Source organism: Medicago sativa, chromosome 4, assembly GCF_051527215.1.
Source record: "Medicago sativa cultivar Bolivia chromosome 4, Bolivia_mono, whole genome shotgun sequence".
Classification (NCBI taxonomy): Eukaryota; Viridiplantae; Streptophyta; class Magnoliopsida; order Fabales; family Fabaceae; genus Medicago; species Medicago sativa.
Window position 1 is genome coordinate 67460883 of NC_140752.1, and position 23319 is coordinate 67484201.

The 23319-nt window shown below is 31.8% G+C and overlaps 2 protein-coding genes across 28 annotated transcripts; one reads left to right on the top strand and one right to left on the bottom strand.

Annotated features, from left to right (window-relative positions):
* The first annotated feature begins 1872 nt into the window (after positions 1 to 1872).
* LOC146931009 (uncharacterized) lies at positions 1873 to 9929 on the top strand. 27 transcript variants are annotated; one of them, XR_015006570.1, is made up of 14 exons: positions 2652 to 2677; positions 3588 to 3736; positions 4197 to 4333; positions 4465 to 4699; positions 4844 to 4934; positions 6008 to 6303; positions 6801 to 6960; positions 7141 to 7226; positions 7649 to 7797; positions 7925 to 7977; positions 8552 to 8715; positions 8815 to 9117; positions 9224 to 9361; positions 9553 to 9929. XR_015006570.1 is itself a non-coding variant. In XM_085702500.1 (9 exons), the coding sequence occupies exons 5-8, from the start codon at positions 4888 to 4890 to the stop codon at positions 7196 to 7198; spliced, it is 561 nt and encodes a 186-aa protein (XP_085558626.1). In that variant the 5' UTR covers positions 2652 to 2797; positions 3588 to 3736; positions 4197 to 4333; positions 4465 to 4699; positions 4844 to 4887; the 3' UTR covers positions 7199 to 7226; positions 7983 to 8175. The 27 variants fall into 27 exon arrangements, 5 of the variants coding, with proteins under 5 accessions (XP_085558626.1, XP_085558624.1, XP_085558625.1 ...); XR_015006575.1 differs by lacking the exons at positions 2652 to 2677; positions 4197 to 4333 and adding exons at positions 2325 to 2415; positions 5778 to 5933 and having other exon boundaries at positions 7141 to 7797; XR_015006574.1 differs by lacking the exon at positions 4197 to 4333 and adding an exon at positions 5778 to 5933 and having other exon boundaries at positions 2652 to 2797; positions 7141 to 7797.
* A 6592-nt stretch (positions 9930 to 16521) lies between these two features.
* On the bottom strand, positions 16522 to 20733 carry LOC146931010 (uncharacterized). Its single transcript, XM_085702502.1, has 2 exons — positions 20648 to 20733; positions 16522 to 18809 (listed from the first exon to the last, which is right to left on the bottom strand). Exons 1-2 carry the CDS (start codon positions 20699 to 20701, stop codon positions 16704 to 16706), a joined length of 2160 nt encoding a protein of 719 aa, XP_085558628.1. The 5' UTR covers positions 20702 to 20733; the 3' UTR covers positions 16522 to 16703.
* Between the last annotated feature and the right edge of the window lie 2586 nt (positions 20734 to 23319).

Genomic DNA, 23319 nt, shown 5'->3' on the forward strand with positions numbered 1-23319 from the left:
GGTTGATTTGACAGTTGATTTGATTCAGCTGATACTTTAACCCGGAGAGCGTGACATCATTCCAAACGCTGAACATAGGAGGCGATTTTTCCTCGTTGTAGTAAATTGCAGCTAGATTAGTGTTCAGATCAATGATTTAAGTGTCCATGATTTTTTTGGTGTGGTTTACTGCTTATAAAACAGGCAAACTAATTAATTGAAGTTATGTGTGTCGTGGACCATAGAAAAAAAATCATGTACTGAGCTGATTCAGATTATATAATCTAAACTTTCCCTCACCTTATAAAGTACCAAATTTAACACATTTTTGAGCTAGTTTGAATTATATAAATCGAACATGTTTGGGATGATTTTGGATTATATAATCCGATCCAGCCCAAAGTTTGGACGTTTACTTGCTCAGCAAGAGTTACTCATTGAACACTTTTTTTTGTGGTCAGACCAGTTTACCATGTTTTTTTTACTCTATTTAATGATCTGTTACACTCTATGCATTCATGTGACCCAAAGTCCTCCTTATAAATACCCATCAATCCTTCACAAATTCTCATTCCATCATCTCACATACTCTCCTTCTCCTTTCTTATACAATGTGTTTCCACCGTTGGCCTTTCATACAAAAAGGTTACACTAGCGCTTTATGGATTTTATGAATGAGCAAGAGACATGATGCCACTTTGCAAATTGACACCATTTTTCTGGGTGTAAGGTTTACATTCAAAGTCTCTTTTTCCCTAGACAGGAAACAAACCTTACCCTAGCCTCCTTCCCCCACCATCTTCTTCTCCTTCCCCCTCCATCTTCTTGTACCACAGATTTAGCTATTGGTGTTTAATTATTTGTGTAATAAGCTTCAATGACAATGTGAATGTACTATGAAAGATATGATGTACTAATAAAATGAGAGTTTTATATCTTGTTCCGCAAAAAAGGTATACTTTGTAATTTTTTTAATCTGAACGAAAGAAAAATATAACTAAAGAAAACAATAAAAGAAATTAAAGTATGTTTGTCTCTTTACATTTTTGTCTCTTTTAATTTTAGCCATTTTCAATTATGTGTTCTTAATATTATATGCAATGTTGTTATGTAATTCTGGGGAGTAAAAGGTTCCGGATTATATAAGCTGAAATGTTCTTCGGATAATATTTGCTGAAAAAATGGTATTTTGGGAAGAAAAAAACTAGGGCATGCGAGAAGCTTATAATGTAAGAAAAGTAATAGCCAAAAATTAAAAATGATTGAGTTTATTAGAGTAGTTATTTTAGAGCATTAAATTGTGGACTGCATTATGTCATGCAGTCACAATATTAAAAAACCTTAAAGACTCTTTTTTTCATTTGAGTTATTTTAAAGTTATCAAAATTTAGGTATGAGGTTGCGAACACAAATAGTTATTTTTTTTATTTTTTTATTCAGAAAGAATAAGAAAAAAACGTAAACCATTGATTTAACGATTTGATTGATCTATTTGACATCATAATTAAAGACATAATTTTGAATTTGATTGAGAGCCGTATGAAAAAAAACTTCTTATACGTTTCTAGGGGATATATTGTTCATCTATATGTATCCCAATGATCAGTTTATCGAATCGTTGAAATTGATGTTTGATCCCAAAGAGAGGGATCAAACCTCCTGAAAGTGATTTTTTTTTGTTGTTGATCCAATAAAGAACCTATTTTTATATTCCTGTTATTTTTAATTTCTTTGAACAAGGTGCTCAACTTACAGGAACTAGTCAGGATATTTTAAAAAAGGCGGGTGGTTTTATGTAACTTTGCCCTAATCAACAAATGAAATTGAATTAATGAAAATAAAGAGGGTGTGGATAACTTCTATAAATAGATTTATAGAACTCTTTTCTCTTTTATCCCCCCGCTCTCTTGTTCTATTCATACCTAATTTCGCATTTCCCTGTTAATAACAGGGAATCGAATTTTTAGATTACAAATAGTTATAAATGGTTTTTTAAATACTTACTCGCTCGTTATTATTATTATTATCAGTTATTAATCCTAGTGATCTATTACTATTAGAAATCTTGTAGTTTGTTTTGTTGTTAGTCCATTTATTTTGTGTATTTGCATTGAACAAATTGGGACATTACTCAAAGATCTCAAAGTCAAGAACTATCTCTTCCATTCGATTGAAAGGTCTATCATGGAGATGATTCTTGTGCCTGATACATCAATTAAAGATACATGGGATTCCATCCGTGAGAACTATCAAGTATCCACAAAGATTAAATGTGCTCAATTCCAAGCTAGCTCTAAGCGGGGAATTTACGGTTCTTAGAATTAAATATGGTGAATCGGTGGATGAATACTTCGCAAGGACTCTTGCAAACGCAAATGGAATGACATCTCACGGGGAGAAATTGGAACAACTCTTGATCGTTGAAATTATTCTGAGGTAAATGACTCCAAATTTGATTATGTTGTGTGTTAAATTAAATAATCCAATGACATTGCAAACTTTTCCATCTACTAACTTATTTCAAACAAAACAAGGCCTTGATAATTCCAATTTTGCCCTTGATAAGTGCATTGAAGGGCATTGATGTAATTTCCAAATTGATGAAATTTTGTTATTGACACCTCACCACTCTTTACCCTATATATAGCGATTGATACATACAATTTGGATTCAGTTTCACAAGTTACGTTTCTCTCAGGTTTGTGTCCGGTTCCATCCTCGCCATCATCATCTCAGTTTGGTTTGATCGTTTTTTTCTGCATGCATGCTTCTTCTTTGTGTTGTTTTTGATGTTTCTTTGCCTCTCTTCTTCATGTAGGTTAGTCGATTGAGACTTTCTTTGGTTTTTATGTTGTGTTTGTTTTAATTGATTTAGGGAAGTTGGTTTAATTTTGTATAAGTTTATGAATTTATGTTTTTTTTTTTGTTTCTGTTTAAAAATTGCTGATTGGCTTTGTTTGGATTTTGCTCTCTTATGTTGTTTGGTTTTTTGGTTTTTTTCCCATGCATGCATGTTGATTTTGTTGAGTTGGTGTGGTCTTATTTGTGTTGTATGACTGTGGTATGTGTATGGTGATGAAAATTTGGAACTGGTATTAAAAATTCTGGTCTTATTTGTTTTGTTTGATTGTGTTATGTGTATGATGATGAAACTTTGGAAGTGATAATAAAAATTCTGGTAATGGTATTCATACTGTTTGTTAATGACGAAAATTTGGCATTGGTATTGTTGATGTTGATATTGTTTGGTTCAAATTTTATTGTATGGCGAGGTCATTTGATACATAGAATGTTTTTGCTCTTTTATTTGAGGTTTCAAAGAATTGTGACTCAGAAAGTTTTGGCAATGATTCAGAAAATATTTTTGTTTTCTCTTACTTGGTGTTGAAATTAATGAGAAATAATTTCACTATGGTTTATTTTAAAGAGTTAAGGTTCAGATGTTTGGGAAAGGTTGTATAATAGTTTCTGTGATATATAGTCCCTATGTTTTCATATGGTGACTGTGTTTGGTACATTTACAACAATGTTTTGTTAAAGGAATGCAATTACAAATCAATGTGTTATTACATGGTGGTTATATGATGAATTGGTCTATTTTTGTGTAGGTTTCACAATGTCTAGGGATTTTGACTGTATCAAGGATTTGAAAAAGGATTTAGATGTCTGGAAAATTCCCTTTAGGGTTCTTGACTCTTGGATCGTCACTGCTAGCAATGGGAACCGACACATGGAGCTCATCATTGGTGATGTTAAGGTTAGAGAAATTATTTTTGATTTATTGAGTGGACAGTTCTTTAACATTATATGAAATGACCTTTTCATATAGAATCTTGGGAAAAAGTCATGTATAATCTCAAGTTTTTGGTGGAAAAGGTTCTATTTGAGAATTGAGTTTGGAAGAATTAAACAATCTCAATTTTGTGAATAAAATGATATTGGACTTGATTTGAAATGACTGCAATACAAACAGCTTTGTTTCTCTGAAGCAAAATGATACTGAATTTTGTGTAGCCCATAAATCAGAAATATCAGATATTGCTTCATTTCATTTTGATATCCGAGGGTATTTTGCGCGAGAATCATGATCATTTTGTTGCAATCTCTGAACTAATCACATTAGTATTTGTTCTGAAATTTGAGAATGAAGATATTGATTTTCTAATGGAATCAATGAATCTTCATTTTGTTTATTTCATTTTGTTTTCCTTTCACAGGATATGTCATTTCTTAATGGCTGAATTATGATCAGTGACTGGTATCGTTCTTCTTTTTGTTCTACGAACGTGTTAAGGAGCAATTAATGCGCTCCAAAGAATTTTCACCGTTCACTCCTGGTGTTCAGTCCTTTGAGGTGAACCCAACAAATGATATTATACATTGATACTTGCTATTGCAATTTGAAAATTATGGAAAAAATAGGGTTTTGGGCAGGTGATATCATTCATGACCTTCATTCTTAGCTTATCTCTTTATTCCGTACAGGGTTTTCAAGGCCGAAGTACAGCTAGAGCTGATAGTCCGGTTTCCTTCAGCGATGATGAAGATGCCATGCCAACATCAAGCTCAAAACCAAGCACCAGAGGTCGGAAAGGATCTGTTGCATCTCAAACTACAACCAGAGGAAGAGGAAGGGGAAATAAACCTTAAATTAGGATTACAAATTCATCATTGACAGAAACATCTTGGCCAAATTTTTCTGGGTTACTTTGCCTATCAGGTTCATTGTTTACACATGTTTGAGTCGATTCCGCCACAATGGAAAAGTTTCTTGAAGAAGCCACCAAACTGAAACCAGAAAAACCTCCAACCCTGTTGTCAATATTTCCTTCGCTAACAATAGAAATGCTATTTTCCTCTGCAGGAAACATAGATGACTCCAACTTGCTAGATAAAATCCCTGAATCCATGTGGTCACCACCAGTGTTGGTTGTGGAGAAATTTCTTTCCCTATGGTACTTTAATTTTATTAAGCTTTTTCCTGCTCAATTAGTTTTGCTTCTTATGTGTGTTTAGCTTCTATGTCCATATTGAACTTTACAATTACTATCTAGGTACAACACGAACCTTGACTCTTATAGGGTAATTTGATGAAATATTTATGGCATGGGGCCAAAAACATATATAACATGTTTGTTAAATTTGAATGTTTAGACTAGACATAGTAGTCCTGATTGCAAAGAGATATGGGAGATGAAAAACTTTGATGTGGTCATATACAATTTGTTATTAGGTAGACATTAGAAAAAATGGAAAAGTGATGAAATTGTAAAAATATTAGGAAAATTCATTGGAAAGAAATGTGTTTTTGCCTGGATGCCTTGATCAAACTCAATATATAGAAAATCCGACAAATATGTTGGAAACAGTTTGGGGATAACTGCAGGGTATGAATAGTTTAATCTCTATCTGAGTTAATTTATTTTGACCATTTGGTAATGGATGGAAGGAGAATGGGGTTATATGTTGTGTTTAAGGGCTTATTTGGATTGGTTTATTTGAGTTTATCTACTTGTGTATGCACTTGTGATACTGTTTGTAAGAGCTTATGAAAACAATTTATGACATGTGCATAACCTGTTTCTAACTCATTTCCCTAAGCTCCTCAAGTATAGCTTATGAATATAACTCATAGCTTATTTCAATAAGCTCTCTAGGACATTGTTTAAATTCAGAATCAGCACAATACATTGAATGCTATTCGTATGAATTGTCTGTTACCATGCAAAAGAATAGTCTGTTTAAGTTATTGAATTTATTTTCTTGGTGGATCCTATTCAATGCACATTGTATGACAGATTTGATCAGAGATCATGCACATGAAAAAAAAGCTGTCTTTCTTTTCCCTCCGGAGTTTCACATTGCGAAAGAGTTAAATAATGGAACTGAGATAATAGTAATGACGAAACTTGCGAAAACCGTGAGTTAAGTCAGAGATGCTTCGTAGAGGACATGTATTGGAATTATCAGTGTTAGATTGAGCAAATATTATTTTCTTTTAATTATAGGTGCTTGTGTTTTTAATTAGGTTGGATATGTCAAATCTGAAAGGAACCTTCTTGCAGAAGTTGATAGAAGTTGATAGCAATTGCATTGTAAAAATTTACTGTTCCTTTCAAGATGACGAGTATTTATATCTCATAATGGAGTATCTACCCAGTGGAGATATGATGACGTTGCTGATGCGGAAAGAAGTACTGACTGAAGATGAAGCTAAGTTGTATATCGGGGAGACTGTGCTATCCATAGAGTCTATTCGTAAACATAATTTATTACTATCTATTCATCCCAAGATTCTTAAGTTGTGTTCATTGGGTTCTTCAGGTCTGTTCATAAATTTTTGTATTTTCATTAGTTAGTCCTCTGATACAGTTTCAAATTTATAACTAACCATTTTTTGAGTTGTCTTTCCCGTTGATCAAGGAGTGGAATATGAACATTGTTTGATAAATTTTAGTCTTTCTTTCCTTTTCAATGGTATAAGTATAGCTAAGCCATTTTTTAAAGGCAACCTGTGCTCTAAAGCGTTGTTTTTCCCATTGTGCATGAGTTGTAGTCTACAATAGACAAGACGGTCTTACCTTGTCTGTAATGTGAAAGATACTGATTTGACAACCCGAATCTGTAATCTCCTAATTACATGGCAGCAACTCCATCTGTTACATTGTTTGTGTGTTCGGACTCTTTTAAGTTTACATCAGATTGATAGTCATCTGGGTACAAGACTGCTGTTGTTTTTGCATCGACACTTTGGTTTTGTAGATTGCTTGGATTCTGTAGACGCATGTCTCCTTCTACTAACATACTCTTTCTTGCACCAGGTGTTAGATACCCGTGGACATTTGTTGGTTGCCTTGGGGTATGGTTTATGACCGTCGATGGTTCTTATCTCAGAAATTGTCCAGACATTCATCTTAGCAGATTTCTGTTACTATTATGTCAAGAGGTTAACATAGTTTGTACAACCCTGCATTTAATCAGGTCTACTTTACTATTTTCTAAACAAATGAATTGCTATATAAATTATTGTTTAAGAGTTTTTAATAATTAAATTTCTATTCCACAGTTAATGACACATTAAGATTTTTGACTCTAATTCTACATCAATACTCATAATTTCGCCATATCTTTCTAAAAGAAAAAAATAATTACATTTTTCAGGTGGAGTACATCTTGGTTATTGGACATAGTCGCTGCTGCGGAATATCAAGGCTTATGAGTCATCCAAAGGATGGTTCTGCTCCATAGTAAGACATGAATTATAGCACTCCATTGCATTGTATACTGTTAGAGTTGCCAAGCACAAACTCTGAGTTTCTTTTCACGTTTGGAGTACCTTGTCGTAGCTGTTACAGTTTCCATTCTGCTCTTTTTCTGAAAGCCATTGTTCTGGCTCTTTGTGCTGAAAAGAACCTTGCAGAGTTTCCTCCGTTTCTGTTTAACAGAAGTTGCTGTTTTCATTTGGTATATTGGTTGCACCTCTTCTATAGTGGGTTTTTAGCAAGGGGCTTTGAGTATCATGCTTGGGATTGTATTAGTTGTTCTGATTCAGGCTGCAGTGGTTTCAATTGCTCTTTTTCTGTATTAGTTGTTCTCATTGTCTCTGTTTTAAATCACAAATTGAATAGTTTTATCTCTTATCATTTACTTTATTTTTTCTAACCAACAGTCTCTTCTAGAAAAACCAGAACCACCTCACAAGTTTTTTATACCATCAGCTGAGGATAAGCTACCTGTTTGATATTTCATCTTGTGCTTTTCACTTGAACAACTATGAATTGCTGATTCCCAAACATGTTGTGTAATGCCGTATTTAAGGTAGTTTGAATTGACTTTAATTTCTTGCTAACTTACTATAAGTCGACTGTTATAGCTTTACCACAAGATGTATTCTGGTCTTTTATGATGCTTGAATTTAATTTCAACTTTAACTCTTCTATTTTAGCTGACTATGTGAAGTTTCTCATGCGTCTCTAATCACAATGCCGCCATGTTTTTGTAAGTCCAGGTTCTCTCTGTATGCAATTGCCATGTTATGACGACTGGTTTACTTACTCTTCCTCTGTTATAGGCTCAAAGGGATGAGATGATACCGGTTCTCATTTGAATTTGTCTTATTCGAATTTCTGTTATTTTTTTTATCTTCTCTGGTGTTTGTAAGATGGGTCTGATATAGTGTCTTATTTTGATGCTATCTAGAATCTGTTATAAGGTGCATGACTCATTGGTGTGACTAATAATTATTTTCATAAATTTCACTTAATTTAGCAAATTGAACCATAGTATGTAACATACAATTCCATTGATAGACTTTTACTGAAAGAGTTCTGTTCTAATTTGATATATAAAATAACCTTTTGAATCATTAATTTGAATGAGTCATTGGTTAGTTTTTTCATGACATGATTTGATTATATGGTCTGCCCAAAAGTGTTGCGCTATTAAAGAGGTGGAGTATCTTTTTTTTTTTTTTTTATTTGCAAGGTTGATAAAATATTAACAAAATGAATGAATTAGTAGAAGCATAATGAAATGATATAAAGGCATTAAACTCACATATTTATATGGTTAGGTACCCTGAGGTGCAGTTTTTTTTCACGGCTAATACCAAGCTTGGCATGACATAATTCACATCTATAATACCATACCATACTTGGTGTAGTAATTAATTGTGCTGTCATTTGTCCAATGATCAGAAGATACTCTTACAGGAATAAATGCAAATTCTGTGAAATGGTTAGCTAATTAAGTTGTAATTATATATGCCTTAATTTTCATTCAGCAACCATACTTCAAAAATTTAAATATTAATTAGTCACCACTTTATATACACAGGAATCGGTGAATAACTCATTAGTGAACCTGAAGACATATCCATATCTTGATAGAGAAATAAGGAACAAAAACTTAGCACTTACCATGATTTTGTGAATGGAGAATTCAAGCTGTGGAAGTATAAGATTCATGTCACTAAACCCGTTACCATCCCTCTAAAAGGCCTTGATGACTATCTAAATCCTCAAGGAATTAAGCTTTGAACCACTATCTCAACTCTCAAGTGAAATAGAAAGCACTTTTTATCACTTTCCATTGAAAGCACTTCATAATGTGGAGCATTTGCAAATAGAAATAAACCGGGTTTGAAATTTATTCTGAACATGATATTACTTAATTTGCATTTTTGTTCTGGGAATTTTGACCTTATTTCTCACTGTATATCTTTCCATGTTGTTTATTTGTTTAGGTGTATCGAGGTTTTGATGAGATTCCTACCTTTCATAATTTGACCAACTTGAAACTTTACTCTATCAACTCTAATTGGAATTTGTTGGTGCAAGTGCTCATGCACTGCCCTAACCTTCAAAATGTTGAGCTTAATCAGGTTTGTAAAGTTTAGGAATCATTTCAGATTTATTATTTCCTAGAATGCCTTTGTGATTTGTTTTATTTTTTTATATATATTAATAGGCCCCCGGCAATAGGATTTATTATTTCCGATTTTATTATATATATTTCCTAGAATAGCATTTTTTTATATATATTAATTGGGTGGAACCATTATTTGTCTCGCAGTGCCTTTCATTACAACTTAAAACTTGCCAAATTCTTAATTTCTTTGGCCAAGAAAGTGAGCTTCTATTGGGAAGATATATTCTAAAGAATGCAAGAGTTTTGCAAACCATGAAAATCGATTGTGGTGAAGACTTCAAAATATTAAGAGAGTTACTCTTATGCCAAAGGGTTTCTCTTGCATGTGTAGATATTACTTATTAAATGCAAACAGCCTATGGAAGTAACAGTTCTTCTATTAACTTTTATTTTGCAACTGTTAGGTTCGACAGTTTGAATTGTGAACCTTGATGTTCTTGAACTTTGTATCGGTGTGCAAGTCCAGGAAAATAATAAAGAAAAATGTCTATCTATATAATTACCACAAATTCGATGCAAAACATTTTATTGCGCGGAGACCGAAATTTGGTTGGTGCTCTTTGTATATAGTCCAAGTGAGAGAGTATGTACATTTTGGAAATTTAAATAAATTCACTAATTCTGCTTGATGCATATATTTTTTGAGAGAAAGAATTGAAAATGTAGTTGTTATTTCTTTGAAGGGAATCATAAAGTAGGGAAATTTATCTAAATTAAAACTTTTGGTTTATGTGACTTTGATTTTGACATTTATGAAGGCCAACAATTTTCCGTAATTTGCACATTTCTCCTTCAGAATTAAATTTTTGAAAAATTCGTTATTTAACCCGTGCGAAGCACGGGTTTGTAACTAGTTTATTCATAAAGTACTTCGCTTGTCCATGAGCAACGTATAAGGGCTCACTAAGAAAAATAATGAAGAAAAGGTTCTCAAGATTTCAAACTCTCAAAGGGAATATGGTTATTGTAAGGGTTGTATTGGATAAAGATATCGTGGAAGAGGTAGATAAAACATGGAGTTTATTTAATGCTTCAAGTTTCATATGTTGGATTAATTATTTAATTAATCAATTATGGATTGACAATAATCAATTATTATAAGTTGATGTCATAATATAAATTATGGTCTATTGTGTTAAGCACTAATTATATGATGAATTTGAGTGATTGGGCTTTTGTTATTAAATGGACCGTGATGGGTTGGACCATTTAGATAAGCCCAATGAGAGGTCCCTGCCCTCAGCCGTTTAGCTATTTAAACGTCATCCCATTAGACGGTTAATTATTCTGAAGATTGGTGAGAAAACCTAGAGCTAGACGGAATGAGGGTACTTACCCCTCTCATAGTTGTCGGCGTTGTCTACGGGTATCCTTCATCAACCTAATTCAAAGGTACACAATCTCTTGTTCCTTTTTTGTTCCTTTTTTTTTATTGATGATATGCTATAATTTGTATCTATTGATCTATGGCTAAACATTAAAACTTTCATCAATTGGTATCAGAGCCAATAGATACATGTTATGGCTATTTATTGAATCGGAATCAGTTTTGGCTATCGTGATCTACGTGAATTATATTATATGATCATTTGTTTTATTCTCCATATGCCAAAATTGATGTATGATGTATTGTACCTAAGTCTAACACACGATGAGGTTTTACGAACATGTTGGAATTTTTTGCCTTTTTCCATCGAGGGTTTTCTAATTTTGCATAAGCAACATCCTTTGATTTGATTTGTAGGATTCAGCAATTAATTATTATATGAATCTTCATCAATCTTATATTTAAAGTGAATCTCATAAAGAATGCGCATGAATTTTTTTTTCCAGAAACGTATTTACAAAACAACATGTGTGATATAGAATAGAAATTCACATAAACCCATGTTTTTATTCGATAAGTAAATTCGTTTGGAAGGATCAACGATTCTGAAATTATAAGTTTCTGAGATTTGCTTGACTACTCTTGAAATTAATTTGGGCATCCCTGTTGTTTTTGAATCCCAATCAAAACGCCATTAAAATCTTTTTGAAACGCTGCTCATACTGTGAAATTGAATCCTACCGCACCGCGGGTCGTTTCGACCCGAATTCAGTTTAATGGGTGCAGAAGAAGACCCGGCATGTGGTAACACGCGTGAACCAAAAATAAATTGGCATGTAACCCGTAAATGGGACCGTGTGACACTTTAAAATTCCAATATTTCTTGTATTTATATGCCAACTAATTATCAATTATTATTTTGATCCTTTTGGCATAAATTTTGGAATAGTTTGATACATGTTGATATTTTATACATTATTATTTGGTGGATAAATTGTATTTCTAAAATATCATATATTCTCCACATTTGAGTCTAAAATATGTTATGTGAAAATATTTTTATAGAAATAACACTTATGAAAAATTATTCTTTTAAAGTGTTATGATTGTGAAAATTCTTAGACTCAATTTTGTATATTCTTGCATCAAATATTCTATATATAAATTACTATATTTTGGGATTTGTCGATACCCTCAATTATTTATTAAGTCAAGAGTAATTTGACTATTATAGCATATACATTCTTGAATTCATATTGTCTAAGCATAAAGATCCAAAGTTTACTATTTGATCATTCTTTTGGTGACATATTTAAACTAAGACACTTGTCTTTGATTCTTGTCAAAAAAAAAAAAAAAAATTGTTTTGAAGGGTCCTCGTAATATTTTATTTTCAAAATGAGTATAGTGAGTTGTATATATATGTCATTTATATTAATTGAATCTAAAATTGACATATTTCTCTTTAATATACATTATGCTTTCTGCTATACTCTCTAATCTAGACCCGTAATTTATTACTCTAAATTTTGTGATAAATACTATTAGTGTGTCTTGTCGCAATTAAGTATTTGGATCACAATTATGTTAAACTATGTATTTTTGTATATAGTAAATAATGCATTATTGCATTTTTTTATGCTAAAATTATAATGATGAATTAAAATTTGTACGCCTCTTTTTTGTTTATCCGTTAACTATTATTAAAACAACTTATTAAGAATGGAGGCAATTTTTGAAATATGTATCATCCTTACATCTGAATTCTTATATAAATCATATTGATTTATAATTAGAGTCTCACATATGCTTATTTATAATTGCTTATTCTCTATTGATGAATATTTTTGAGATGACTATATTATAAGATATTCTCGTTAAGTCATCAAAATTCAGTGGCTCTAAGTATAAGGATGAATGTCACACTCTACGAGGTAAGTTGTTATTTAATTATTTTATCCTCTTGTGACTTATTGCTTATTATTGCACATATGAAGAAATTTAGTTCTTCTTCTCTTTTGTTGTGCAATTATGATATCCTATATAGAAGTGAAATCCTTTTTCAAAATATTCTAAACAGAACTCTGTTGTTATATACTATTTTCTTACTATAATGCTCCATTTTGTATTTGTGTTTTTTCTAATTTATAGTGGAAGTATTGAAAAATTTTATTCTAAGAGTTCTTTTATGGATAAATTAGAAAACTATTTGACACACTTCTATTCCAAATAACAACTTTTGTTATTATACTACTTCATATAAAAGAAATTCTAAAGTCATATTTATGATGTGCTAATTTAAAATATTGTTAAGCACATTTTTCTATCATTTGAATATGACCGAAGTTGAGTAAATTTAAGTATAATTGTTTATGCATGATATTATTGTATCATATTCTCTTAAGCATAAACATTATTTATTTGTATAATTGTAATCTCACCTATCGTGGGTACAATTATGCAAATTTTGTTAAATAGATTAGCATTATATTGGTAACAGTCATACCCTATCGGTGTGTTGTTATTAATATAATTGTTATTATTCAATGTACCTAAAATGTTTATACTTATGTCAATTATAATTAGAATACTCTATCAATGTTTAAATTTTGTAAGACATAAGAATGGTACATTGTGATGATATAGTTCTTACTTATTATCGTTAAGATCCTTGAATGAGATTAATATAAGTAAGTTACTTTGTTAAAAGACATGTAGAAAATTGTATAAATTTTGCAATCCAATATTATTACATTTTGAATTAAATTTCTACCTAAATGTGATTTTTATATATATATAAATATATCGGATTGCTACTATCCCTTTGTTATGTGAGTGACGGACATACCCTATCGGTGTGACGTTACTTAACATATCATTTTGTGATAGAGAAATAGTTGAATATTTTATTTAAAATATCTTTCAAACCTTTTTAATTCAACTATCATTGTCTATTCTCTATCAAGTGGGAGAATCATTGCTATGTATTCTGTAACGTGATGGACATACCCTATCGGTATGACATTACTTAACATAATCATCCTTTTGTGGGTAAGATAGTTTAACTATCATTCTTCAACAAGTGAGAAAAATTCTACATGTCAACTAACTATATCTCATAAACAAATATATTTATTTGTTTTCATATTTTAGATATGAAATAGAGACTTATATTGAGGATATTAATTATGTTATTGCTATTCTTTAATACTTATGGAATCTTATGACTATTTTCTCTTATATCCTCAATAATAATAAAATATAAGTCTTGTGTATTTCCGCTGCTTGTAACCTAATTGTTTCACAAATTTGTGTAAGTATAATTGTAGCGTTTGAGTTTTGAGTGAGTTATTAAAATTGTGAACAGAGTCTTATATCCTATTTTTAGAGACTCATCTCACTCATATGATGATAAATTTTTTATATAATCATCATACTCTGTCATATAACGGTTACCATGTTTATAAAATTCTGTGGAATTTTAATTGTGAAAAGGAGATCTTGTGTTATAAAATTCCTAAATGAAAATTTACGTTCTCCTTAATTGTAAATGCAGAATATGTGGTTAACTACGAAACCCAATTCTTGATAATATCTGCCATTGATAAAATATGTATTTATGGGGTTTCATATTATCTTTGAGTTACCACTTGTGTTAATAATTCTGCTATGCTCATGTGCAAAATATGTGGTTGAGTTCATGAAACTCTATTGGCTAAAATTATATAACCACTTATGTTGATGATCTTGCACTAGTAATTGAGTATCCCACTGTTGAATATTACATTATTATAATATTTTGTATTAGTGATCACTAATGAGAATTCCACTTACTCTTGTTTATATATATGTGGGATCAGTGGGAGTGTGTACACAATATTATATATTATGAGCTCAAATGAGAAATCTCACTCTTGTTTATATATATATATGTGAGATCAAGAGAAATGTGTACACAATATTATTGTCGTTATCGCCATATACTCTTGTGCACACTATAAAATATGGCATAGCTTAAGAGACTTTAAACTTTAGTCTCATTCTATTATATTGAGATATATGTTAAAATTCTATCGATCTCAATGAGCATCATAATTGGATGCTTAAGTCAATTTTGTTGGAATATGCACAATAACTTCTTGGCATGCAAATATACATTGTGTTTCTGTTTTACCAACATTCCACATTTTTGAGGTCATAAATAGTAAGTACAATGTATAATATCAATACTCCTATCGAGTACACCCTCCGGTCACAAATATAAGCAAAAATTCACTTTTAAGGTTCATTTAATAAATGATGTATGTGGACTATTAATAGTCCACATACATCATTTATTGAATGAACCTTAAAAGTGAATTTTTGCTTATATTTATGACCGGAGGGTGTATGATATTGTGTTTTTTGTGGTACTTATAATTTGAGATAATCATAAATGTTCTTTTGTTATTGACATTCTAGTAGCCACATTAATCCACATATTTTTCTTTAAACTACGTGTCTATGTTAATCCAATTTGGGGATTATTGAATTTCCTATTTTGCTTTTATGGATTTTCATAGTCACATTTTTTTTTTAAAACTTGGATTAATTGAATGTCATAGAACATTTATCGACTTTGACGAAATGTAATTACTATCTCTTTATAGGCTATCCCTATAAGTAATTACTACTCTTATACCTATGTGGATATATGACTTTTATGGAATTGAAAACTCATTGGCAGAACCACTAACCACATACTTATATATGAGTATTGTAACTCATAATGATTTGATTAAGTCTATGTTATTTTGGGTTAGTGGGAGTTTGTTATAGCATTTTTAAAATGTTTGGGCTATTCTTTAGTGACATATTCTTTTTCATTCAAACGTGTCACTATAGATTCATCATTTGTTAGAAAAGTGAGTCTTTGATCTGTATGATTTGTTTTCCCTATCGGATTCAATTTCTGCAGCATTAAAGCTTACTTCTCTTTTGAATGATTAGTGCTTTGACCATACATGTAATTTTAAATTTTTAAATTCTTTATGACAAGTGAATTTTTTCCAGTAATTGAGTATTGTCATCCAAGTGGGAGATTGTTGGATTAATTATTTAATTAATCAATTATGGATTGACAATAATCAATTATTATAAGTTGATGTCATAATATAAATTATGGTCTATTGTGTTAAGCACTAATTATATGATGAATTTGAGTGATTGGGCTTTTGTTATTAAATGGACCGTGATGGGTTGGACCATTTAGATAAGCCCAATGAGAGGTCCCTGCCCTCAGCCGTTTAGCTATTTAAACGTCATCCCATTAGACGGTTAATTATTTTGAAGATTGTTGAGAAAACCTAGAGCTAGACGGAATGAGGGTACTTACCCCTCTCATAGTTGTCGGCGTTGTCTACGGCTATCCTTCATCAACCTAATTCAAAGGTACACAATCTCTTGTTCCTTTTTTGTTCCTTTTTTGTTATTGATGATATGCTATAATTTGTATCTATTGATCTATGGCTAAACATTAAAACTTTCATCATCATAAACTAGGACTTTACCAAAGTATGTGTCCAAGTTGGGAGGAGATGCTAATTTGGCTAAATTAGAAGAAGATGGGGAAAGGCTTTTCGTTGCTCAAGAGGGATTGGTGCTAGGTAATATGTGTGGTTCCTAGATTTTAAGTGTAGCCATCACATGGTGGGAACAAATGAGTGAATATTTGAACTTGATGATAGCACACTAAGACTATTAAAAGTGACACCACAGAAAAATAAAAACACTAAAATACAATGATATTTCTACATAATTTTTAATTTATTTATGCATAAAAAAGTAGCAATAACAATACATACAGACATGTTTCCTCTAAAAAAAACAAGACATACAAACACGAAATTGGTCATCATTCATCACTCACAAACATTACTAGTGAGATTGATAAACCTTTATTATACAAGTCTAGATAGACGAACTCACTTCACATGGAGGCTTTTGAAGGTTGCATTGGAACCCACATAAGATGGTTCACAGGTAAGAAGTGACACACTGGAGAGTTCTTCCCGGCCTTAATGCCAAGCTGCCTAAATATAATATGATCTGGGTTCCAATCAGATGTGTCCAAATGGCAAATTCCAACAGCTTCCATTTTATCTCCATTCGCATCACCGACAAGTGAGACCTTGAACACTCTAGTCCCTGTAGCTATGTAATGACAAAAGTAAATGGCATATGGATATGAGAGTGGATGACAAGCTACCCATTTGGGAGCATCAATATCATGTGATACTTCCAAAATGGTGTACTTTTGTAAAGGGACAGCCGTTGGTGAGGGTTTGCTGGTGGTGAGAATACTATGTTTGGCGTCTGAACCAATGATCATGTCAACAAATTCGAGCATGGACTCTAGAGAGTTGGCACAAGTCTTTGTCTCCCCTGTAATGGTTTCCGATTCACACTCTCCAAGTGAATTTATCATGGATTTAGCTTGAGGAGAATCTTCAGGGATTGAGAAGAGTTGAAAAACACTTGGGAGTTGTGACATTGCAAGAGGAATGGAGTCAGCCTCTTTTTTAGAGAGGAAAGGAGAAACCACTTGGACGGGAAATTGAAGGGTCATTACATTTTCAGCATAAAGATCATCCAAATTGAAAAATCCTACCTTGAAAGCTTCTGTGTGGTCCAAGTTAGGAGATTGGGGGCCTTCTAGATCGTTTGAGGTGGTAGATGGGGGGCCTTTTGGGTCATTTCCAGCAGATATGTACCCGTTAAGGTAATTTGGTTGCTTGGCTTCATGGTTACCATATGCAGATACGTACAATTCATTAGATTCCTGGGTATGAGTGTTATATCCGGTATTGTAACTTTGTTGCTTTGCTTCTTGTTTACCATAGGAAGTTGTGTAAGGTCCATTGGATTCTTGTTGTTTGGCTTCATGTTTACCATATTGAGTTATGTAAGGCCCATTGGATTCTGATTGTTTGGCTTCATGTTTACCATATTGAGTTATGTAAGGTCCATTGGATTCTGATTGTTTGGCTTCATGCTTACCATAGGCAGTGTTGTAAGGTTCATTGGATGCATGGGTATGGGTCTTGTACCCGGTAGTGTAACCTGGGTTCTTGGTTTCATGTTTACGATATTGAGTTATGTAAGGCCCATTGGATTCTGATTGTTTGGCTTCATGTTTAGCATAGGCAGTGTTGTAAGGTTCAATGGATTCATGGGTATGGGTCTTGTACCCGGTAGTGTAATCTGGGTTCTTGGTTTCATGTTTACCATATTGAGTAATGTAAGGCCCATTGGAATCCAGTTGTTTGGCTTCATGTCTTCCGTAGGCAGTTATGTAAGGTCCACTGGATTCATGGGTATGGGTCTTGTACCCTGTAGTGTAATCCGGGTTCTTGGCTTCATGTTTACCATATGCAAGTTTGTACCCGCCAGTCATGTAAGGCTCGCTTAGCTTTTCATTGGATTCATGGGTATGGGTCTTGTACCCTGTAGTGTAATCCGGGTTCTTGGCTTCATGTTTACCGTATGCAAGTCTGTACCCGCCAGTCATGTAAGGCTCACTTAGCTTTTCATTAGATTCATGGGAATGGGTCTTGTACCCTGTAGTGTAATCCGGGTTCTTGGCTTCATGTTTACCGTATGCAAGTCTGTATCCGCCAGTCATGTAAGGCTCGCTTAGCTTTTCATTAGATTCATGGGTATGGGTCTTGTACCCTGTAGTGTAATCCGGGTTCTTGGCTTCATGTTTACCATATGCAAGTCTGTACCCGCCAGTCATGTAAGGCTCGCTTAGCTTTTCATTAGATTCATGGGTATGTATCTTGTACCCTGTAGTGTAATCCGGGTTCTTGGCTTCATGTTTACCATATGCAAGTCTGTACCCGCCAGTCATGTAAGGCTCGCTTAGCTTTTCGAGATGTGATATATGCTTGTTGTGTTTGATGGTGGTGTATGAAGCTGGGTAATTTGGTTTACTGCCTCCGTACTGGGTAATGTATGGTTTATCATTCGAGTCCACTTGATCCTGATCTTGCAGCTCTACCTTCAAGTCTCTGGCATTGATTTCTTGGCCAATCTACAATGACAACATCGAGGATATAAATTGAAAGACTTTTTCAAAAAACAAAAAAAACATATTAATCCCGTCAAAAAAAAAAAAAAGAATATTAATGTCCAAGTTGAGTAGCCAAGTTGATATTACTATTATATTTGCTTCACGTTTTAACTGCAATGACCTTTAACCAAAAAATAAATAATAATATTGACAACATAGAGTTTTATAGAATATTGATGTCAGCAAAATTAATACGAGATTTAAAATAACAATGAAATATTCTTCAAAAAAAAGAAATAACTATGAAATAATTAAATTTACAAAAAAAATATAGCAATAAATGATTATATAGAATGGCAGAGTTAGAAGAAATTTTACGAGGGCCAAATATAAAGAAAAAATAAAACATGTCTATAAAGTTAATATATTAAACTTAACTAATAAGGAAAAAATAGTTCTATAGAAACGTAAATTAAAGTAGTGCAAATGAAATAAAAACCGAAAATAACTATTTAGAAAAGTCGAGTTCGATGATGTTTCAAGAAATTAAATTCGTCCATAATTAATTTGTACTAAACAAACTAATTGTATATTTGGTTATGCGGTGATAAGAACTTATTTTTAAGTGAATTGATTCTTTAAAATTTATTCTGATTAAAAGTGACTTGAAGGTAAATTGAATTGTATTCAAATATATTCTTGTAAAAGCGAGCTGAGCTATAAATTCATATGTTAAAATCAATGTTAGAATCAAAAGTTACAAATCATAACATTATGTAGAATCATTTAAGTTATTTGTAGATTACTCATCATATATTTTGCTTCTAAATCTTGTGTTGACAATTTTCCTTGTTAACAAAGCTTTATGCATAATTACTATAAAACTAGAAGTGTCCAAACATGACGACTAAATTTATCAATCAAGCTGTAATTTTTTTACTTTTCTATTTATACTCATCTTTAGCTAATAAGACTTGTTCAAAGTAGCTAAATATACGTGATTACTAGATAACTAAAACAAATATACTAGCTAGATGATAAGTAAAACAAAAAATGGGATGGCTAAGGCTACGCAACACACATGTACACTGTTATATGCAGTTTTTTGCCCGCTTGCCTTCTATTCAAATGTAAATAAAACTAAAGTATCAGTATTGAATACATCTACAACAAAGATCAGATTTTATTCATTAGAAAAAGTGCAAGTGTTTTCAACAAAACATTTTTATTGTTCATTAAAAAAAAAGTAGCTAAATCTACAAGATATAGATGGCTATAAAAAAAATATACTAACTAACTGATAAATAAAAATAAAAAAATGGGGTGACCAAGGCTACACCATAATCACAATATTCAACAAAACTCTAGTGTTTTCATTGAGTCACACAATTAAATGTGGCTAAAAGATTATATTGAAAGAAAAATTATAGGATTGAAAATATAAAAATGCAATTAAAAATCGATGAATAAACAACATTTTTGTTTTATCACAAAACTAAGTTATAATTATAACTCCTTAAAAAAGTTATAATTATAACTTGAAACTATACATGTTATAGATGCTAAATGTAAATATTTATTTTCAAGGACACCTATAGAAATTGCATTGTTTGGTTCATTACAGGAAAATGAGGAGAGTGAAGGAAATGCATAAAATTACAATTTTCACGATTGAAATATATTTATTATGACAATTAGTAAAATGTCATTTATGTTTAAATGTGAAATTATTTTTGAAGAAATTTTGCTTCCCTCTTTTTTCTCCGTATCTAATAACTTAATCAATTAACTAAAATTTAAAATAATATCTCATCTCCCCTCTCCAAGACCCCAACTATCACTATGTGCAATTGAATTACCATAAAGAAGAAAAGAACTACTGTGAGGAACTGAAGTGCTAGTGCAGTAGCCATTTTTTTTTTTAAGTATTGAGGATGAGTGAGTTATTCCACTTGAAGAGAACTACCCTATTTATAGGTGAGATTGAGGTCTATTTTTTTTTCTTTTTTGTTTGGAAGAAGGTGCTGTCAAGGTTTCCTTCTTGCTTTTTCTTGTTAACACAGTTTCCTTCTTACTTGGATTGGAGATTTGAGAATATAATAATATAGTTTTTTTTTATTATTATAATACAAGCTGTAGGTGAGTACCTATGAAGTATGGATATGGATATGGGTACGAGTACGATACGATACGGGTACGCGGATAAGCAAATTTTTAAAAATTTAGGATACGATACGTAGGGATGGAAATGGGCTAGGCCGGGCCGGGCTTTGTAAGGCCTAAGCCTGGCCTGCTTCAAAAATTATAGGCCTGAGCCTGGCCTATTACCCGTCATAGGCTCATTTTTAAGGTCTGGCCTGGCCTTTTTAAAGGCATGATGAAGCCTGAAAGCCTATTTAAAAGCCTATTTTACACTAAAGTCTAGCAACATCTATAAGCCTACTACTAAATAGGCTAAAACATATGAAGGCCTAAAACACACGAATATGTCTGCTACTAAATAACGAAATCTTACGAATGTCTAATCACACAACTATATGTGGTACTAAATAACCAAATCATATGAAGGCTTGAGTTTATGAAAAAATCTTCAACAATATGAATAATGAAAGATATATTATATATAAAAAGCTTAATAGGCCGGCCTGACAGGCTTAATAGGCTTTTTTCTAAGCCTTAGCCTGACCTATTTAAGTAAATAGGCTTTATATAAAGCTTGAGCCTGGTCTTTTTATTAAACGAGCTGGGCCGAGCTAGGCTTTAAATAGGCTAGGCCGTAGGCCCCTGTCGGGCGGCCTGACCCGTTCCCACCCCTAACGATACGGCTAAGACACGTTGACAAAAAATTTATATTAAAACTTATATGTATGTAAAATACTTGAAGAAAATAAATATTGATTAAAAGAACTCAACACAAATTTTATCTAATGTTGATTAATTGAATCACCTCTCTCGTTACCTTCGTCCACAAAAAGTATAACTTTAAGTGATTCATCGAGAAACAATTCTAGTGATGCATATCTAAAATTTAATCATATATATCTCTATTGAATGTTTACAACATTGTCTCACTTTTTTACTCTACATCTTTTTCTAGGATACGTATCTGTGAAAGTATCATTGTGTATCTGCGAAGTATCATATAAGTATCCGTTAAATTTTTTTTTTTTTTGAGCAGCCGTTAAAATTTTTTTAAAAAATTTAAATAATTAATTCCGATACTTCGTGGGTGCGTATCCGCGAGTATCCGTGGAGTATCGGTATCCGATACGGGTACGTCTCCGTTTTGTAGTATCCGGGCTTCATAGATGAGTACCGATTTCTATACAATAATAATCCTATCCATAATAATCATATCCATAATGCAATTAACGAGGGTCAGTCTTATCTGTCATATGTGAAAATGAATTATCTCAAGTGTAATATACGCTAATGTTTTTCCACAATTATTACATCTACACTATTAAATATAAGAAAAAATATATAAAATTATAAAGAAAAGAGGATACTGAATGTGTGTGAAGATGTAACAAATGAAGGAATTTTTTTTTAAGATAATTCATTTCTTAATATGCTCCATCGACATGGTTTGTAAAGACAAAGTGACATAAATTTGGGTCGGATGAAGTATCCAATTAATTTAGGGTTAATTAAGTTTTTAGCTAATCTCTATAAATATTCACAGTTTTGTTTTTAGTCGCTACAAAATAAAACGTATTAAGTATTAAAGAACATCTTAATTGATGTTTACTATTTTTGTGATAAGTCTATTCATTCATAGAAACTATTTCCGTCTTTAATTATAAGTCATCTATAAAATTAATCTTTAAATGTAAACTCATATACAAATTATTAGTTGCATTTATTATTAGTTTTTAAAAAACATATCTTTTGTTAATATTGTCTCTATTTTAAAAGATGAAAAGTTAAAGTTATAAACACTATTTTTTAAAGGATATTTTAGAAAAAAAATTATATACAGTTAAAACTCTATAAATTAATAATGTCAGGACCGGAAAAATTTATTAATTTAGAGAGTTATTAATTTATCGATAAATTAATAATTATTAATTTAAAGAGTTTTTAAGTAATTATATTGTACATACCAAACAAAAAGGCAAATTAGTCTATGCATCTTAGAATTACGTTGCAACGAACCTTGGGACTCAACGTAAATTAGTAACTACTGTGTTCATATGCATTGGAAATCAATAATGACTTTTGAAGAGTAAATGTAAACAAGAGGAACAAATGTGTTCAATGTATTCTTAATATATTTTTTTTTCAGTTTCTATGAATTATTAATTTATGATTTTCTTGGGACCGAAAATTATAAAGGGATCTTCCGAAAAATTATTATCTTATTATTTTATCGAGTTTTTCAATTTTTTACATTGGCCCAAGTCGGGACCGGATAAATTTATTATTTTAGAGAGTTTATTAATTTACCGAGTATTAATTCAAAGAGTTTCTACTGTACAACGGAACATTCTAAACACATTGTCTACTTTTCGTAATATATGTGAAAAAA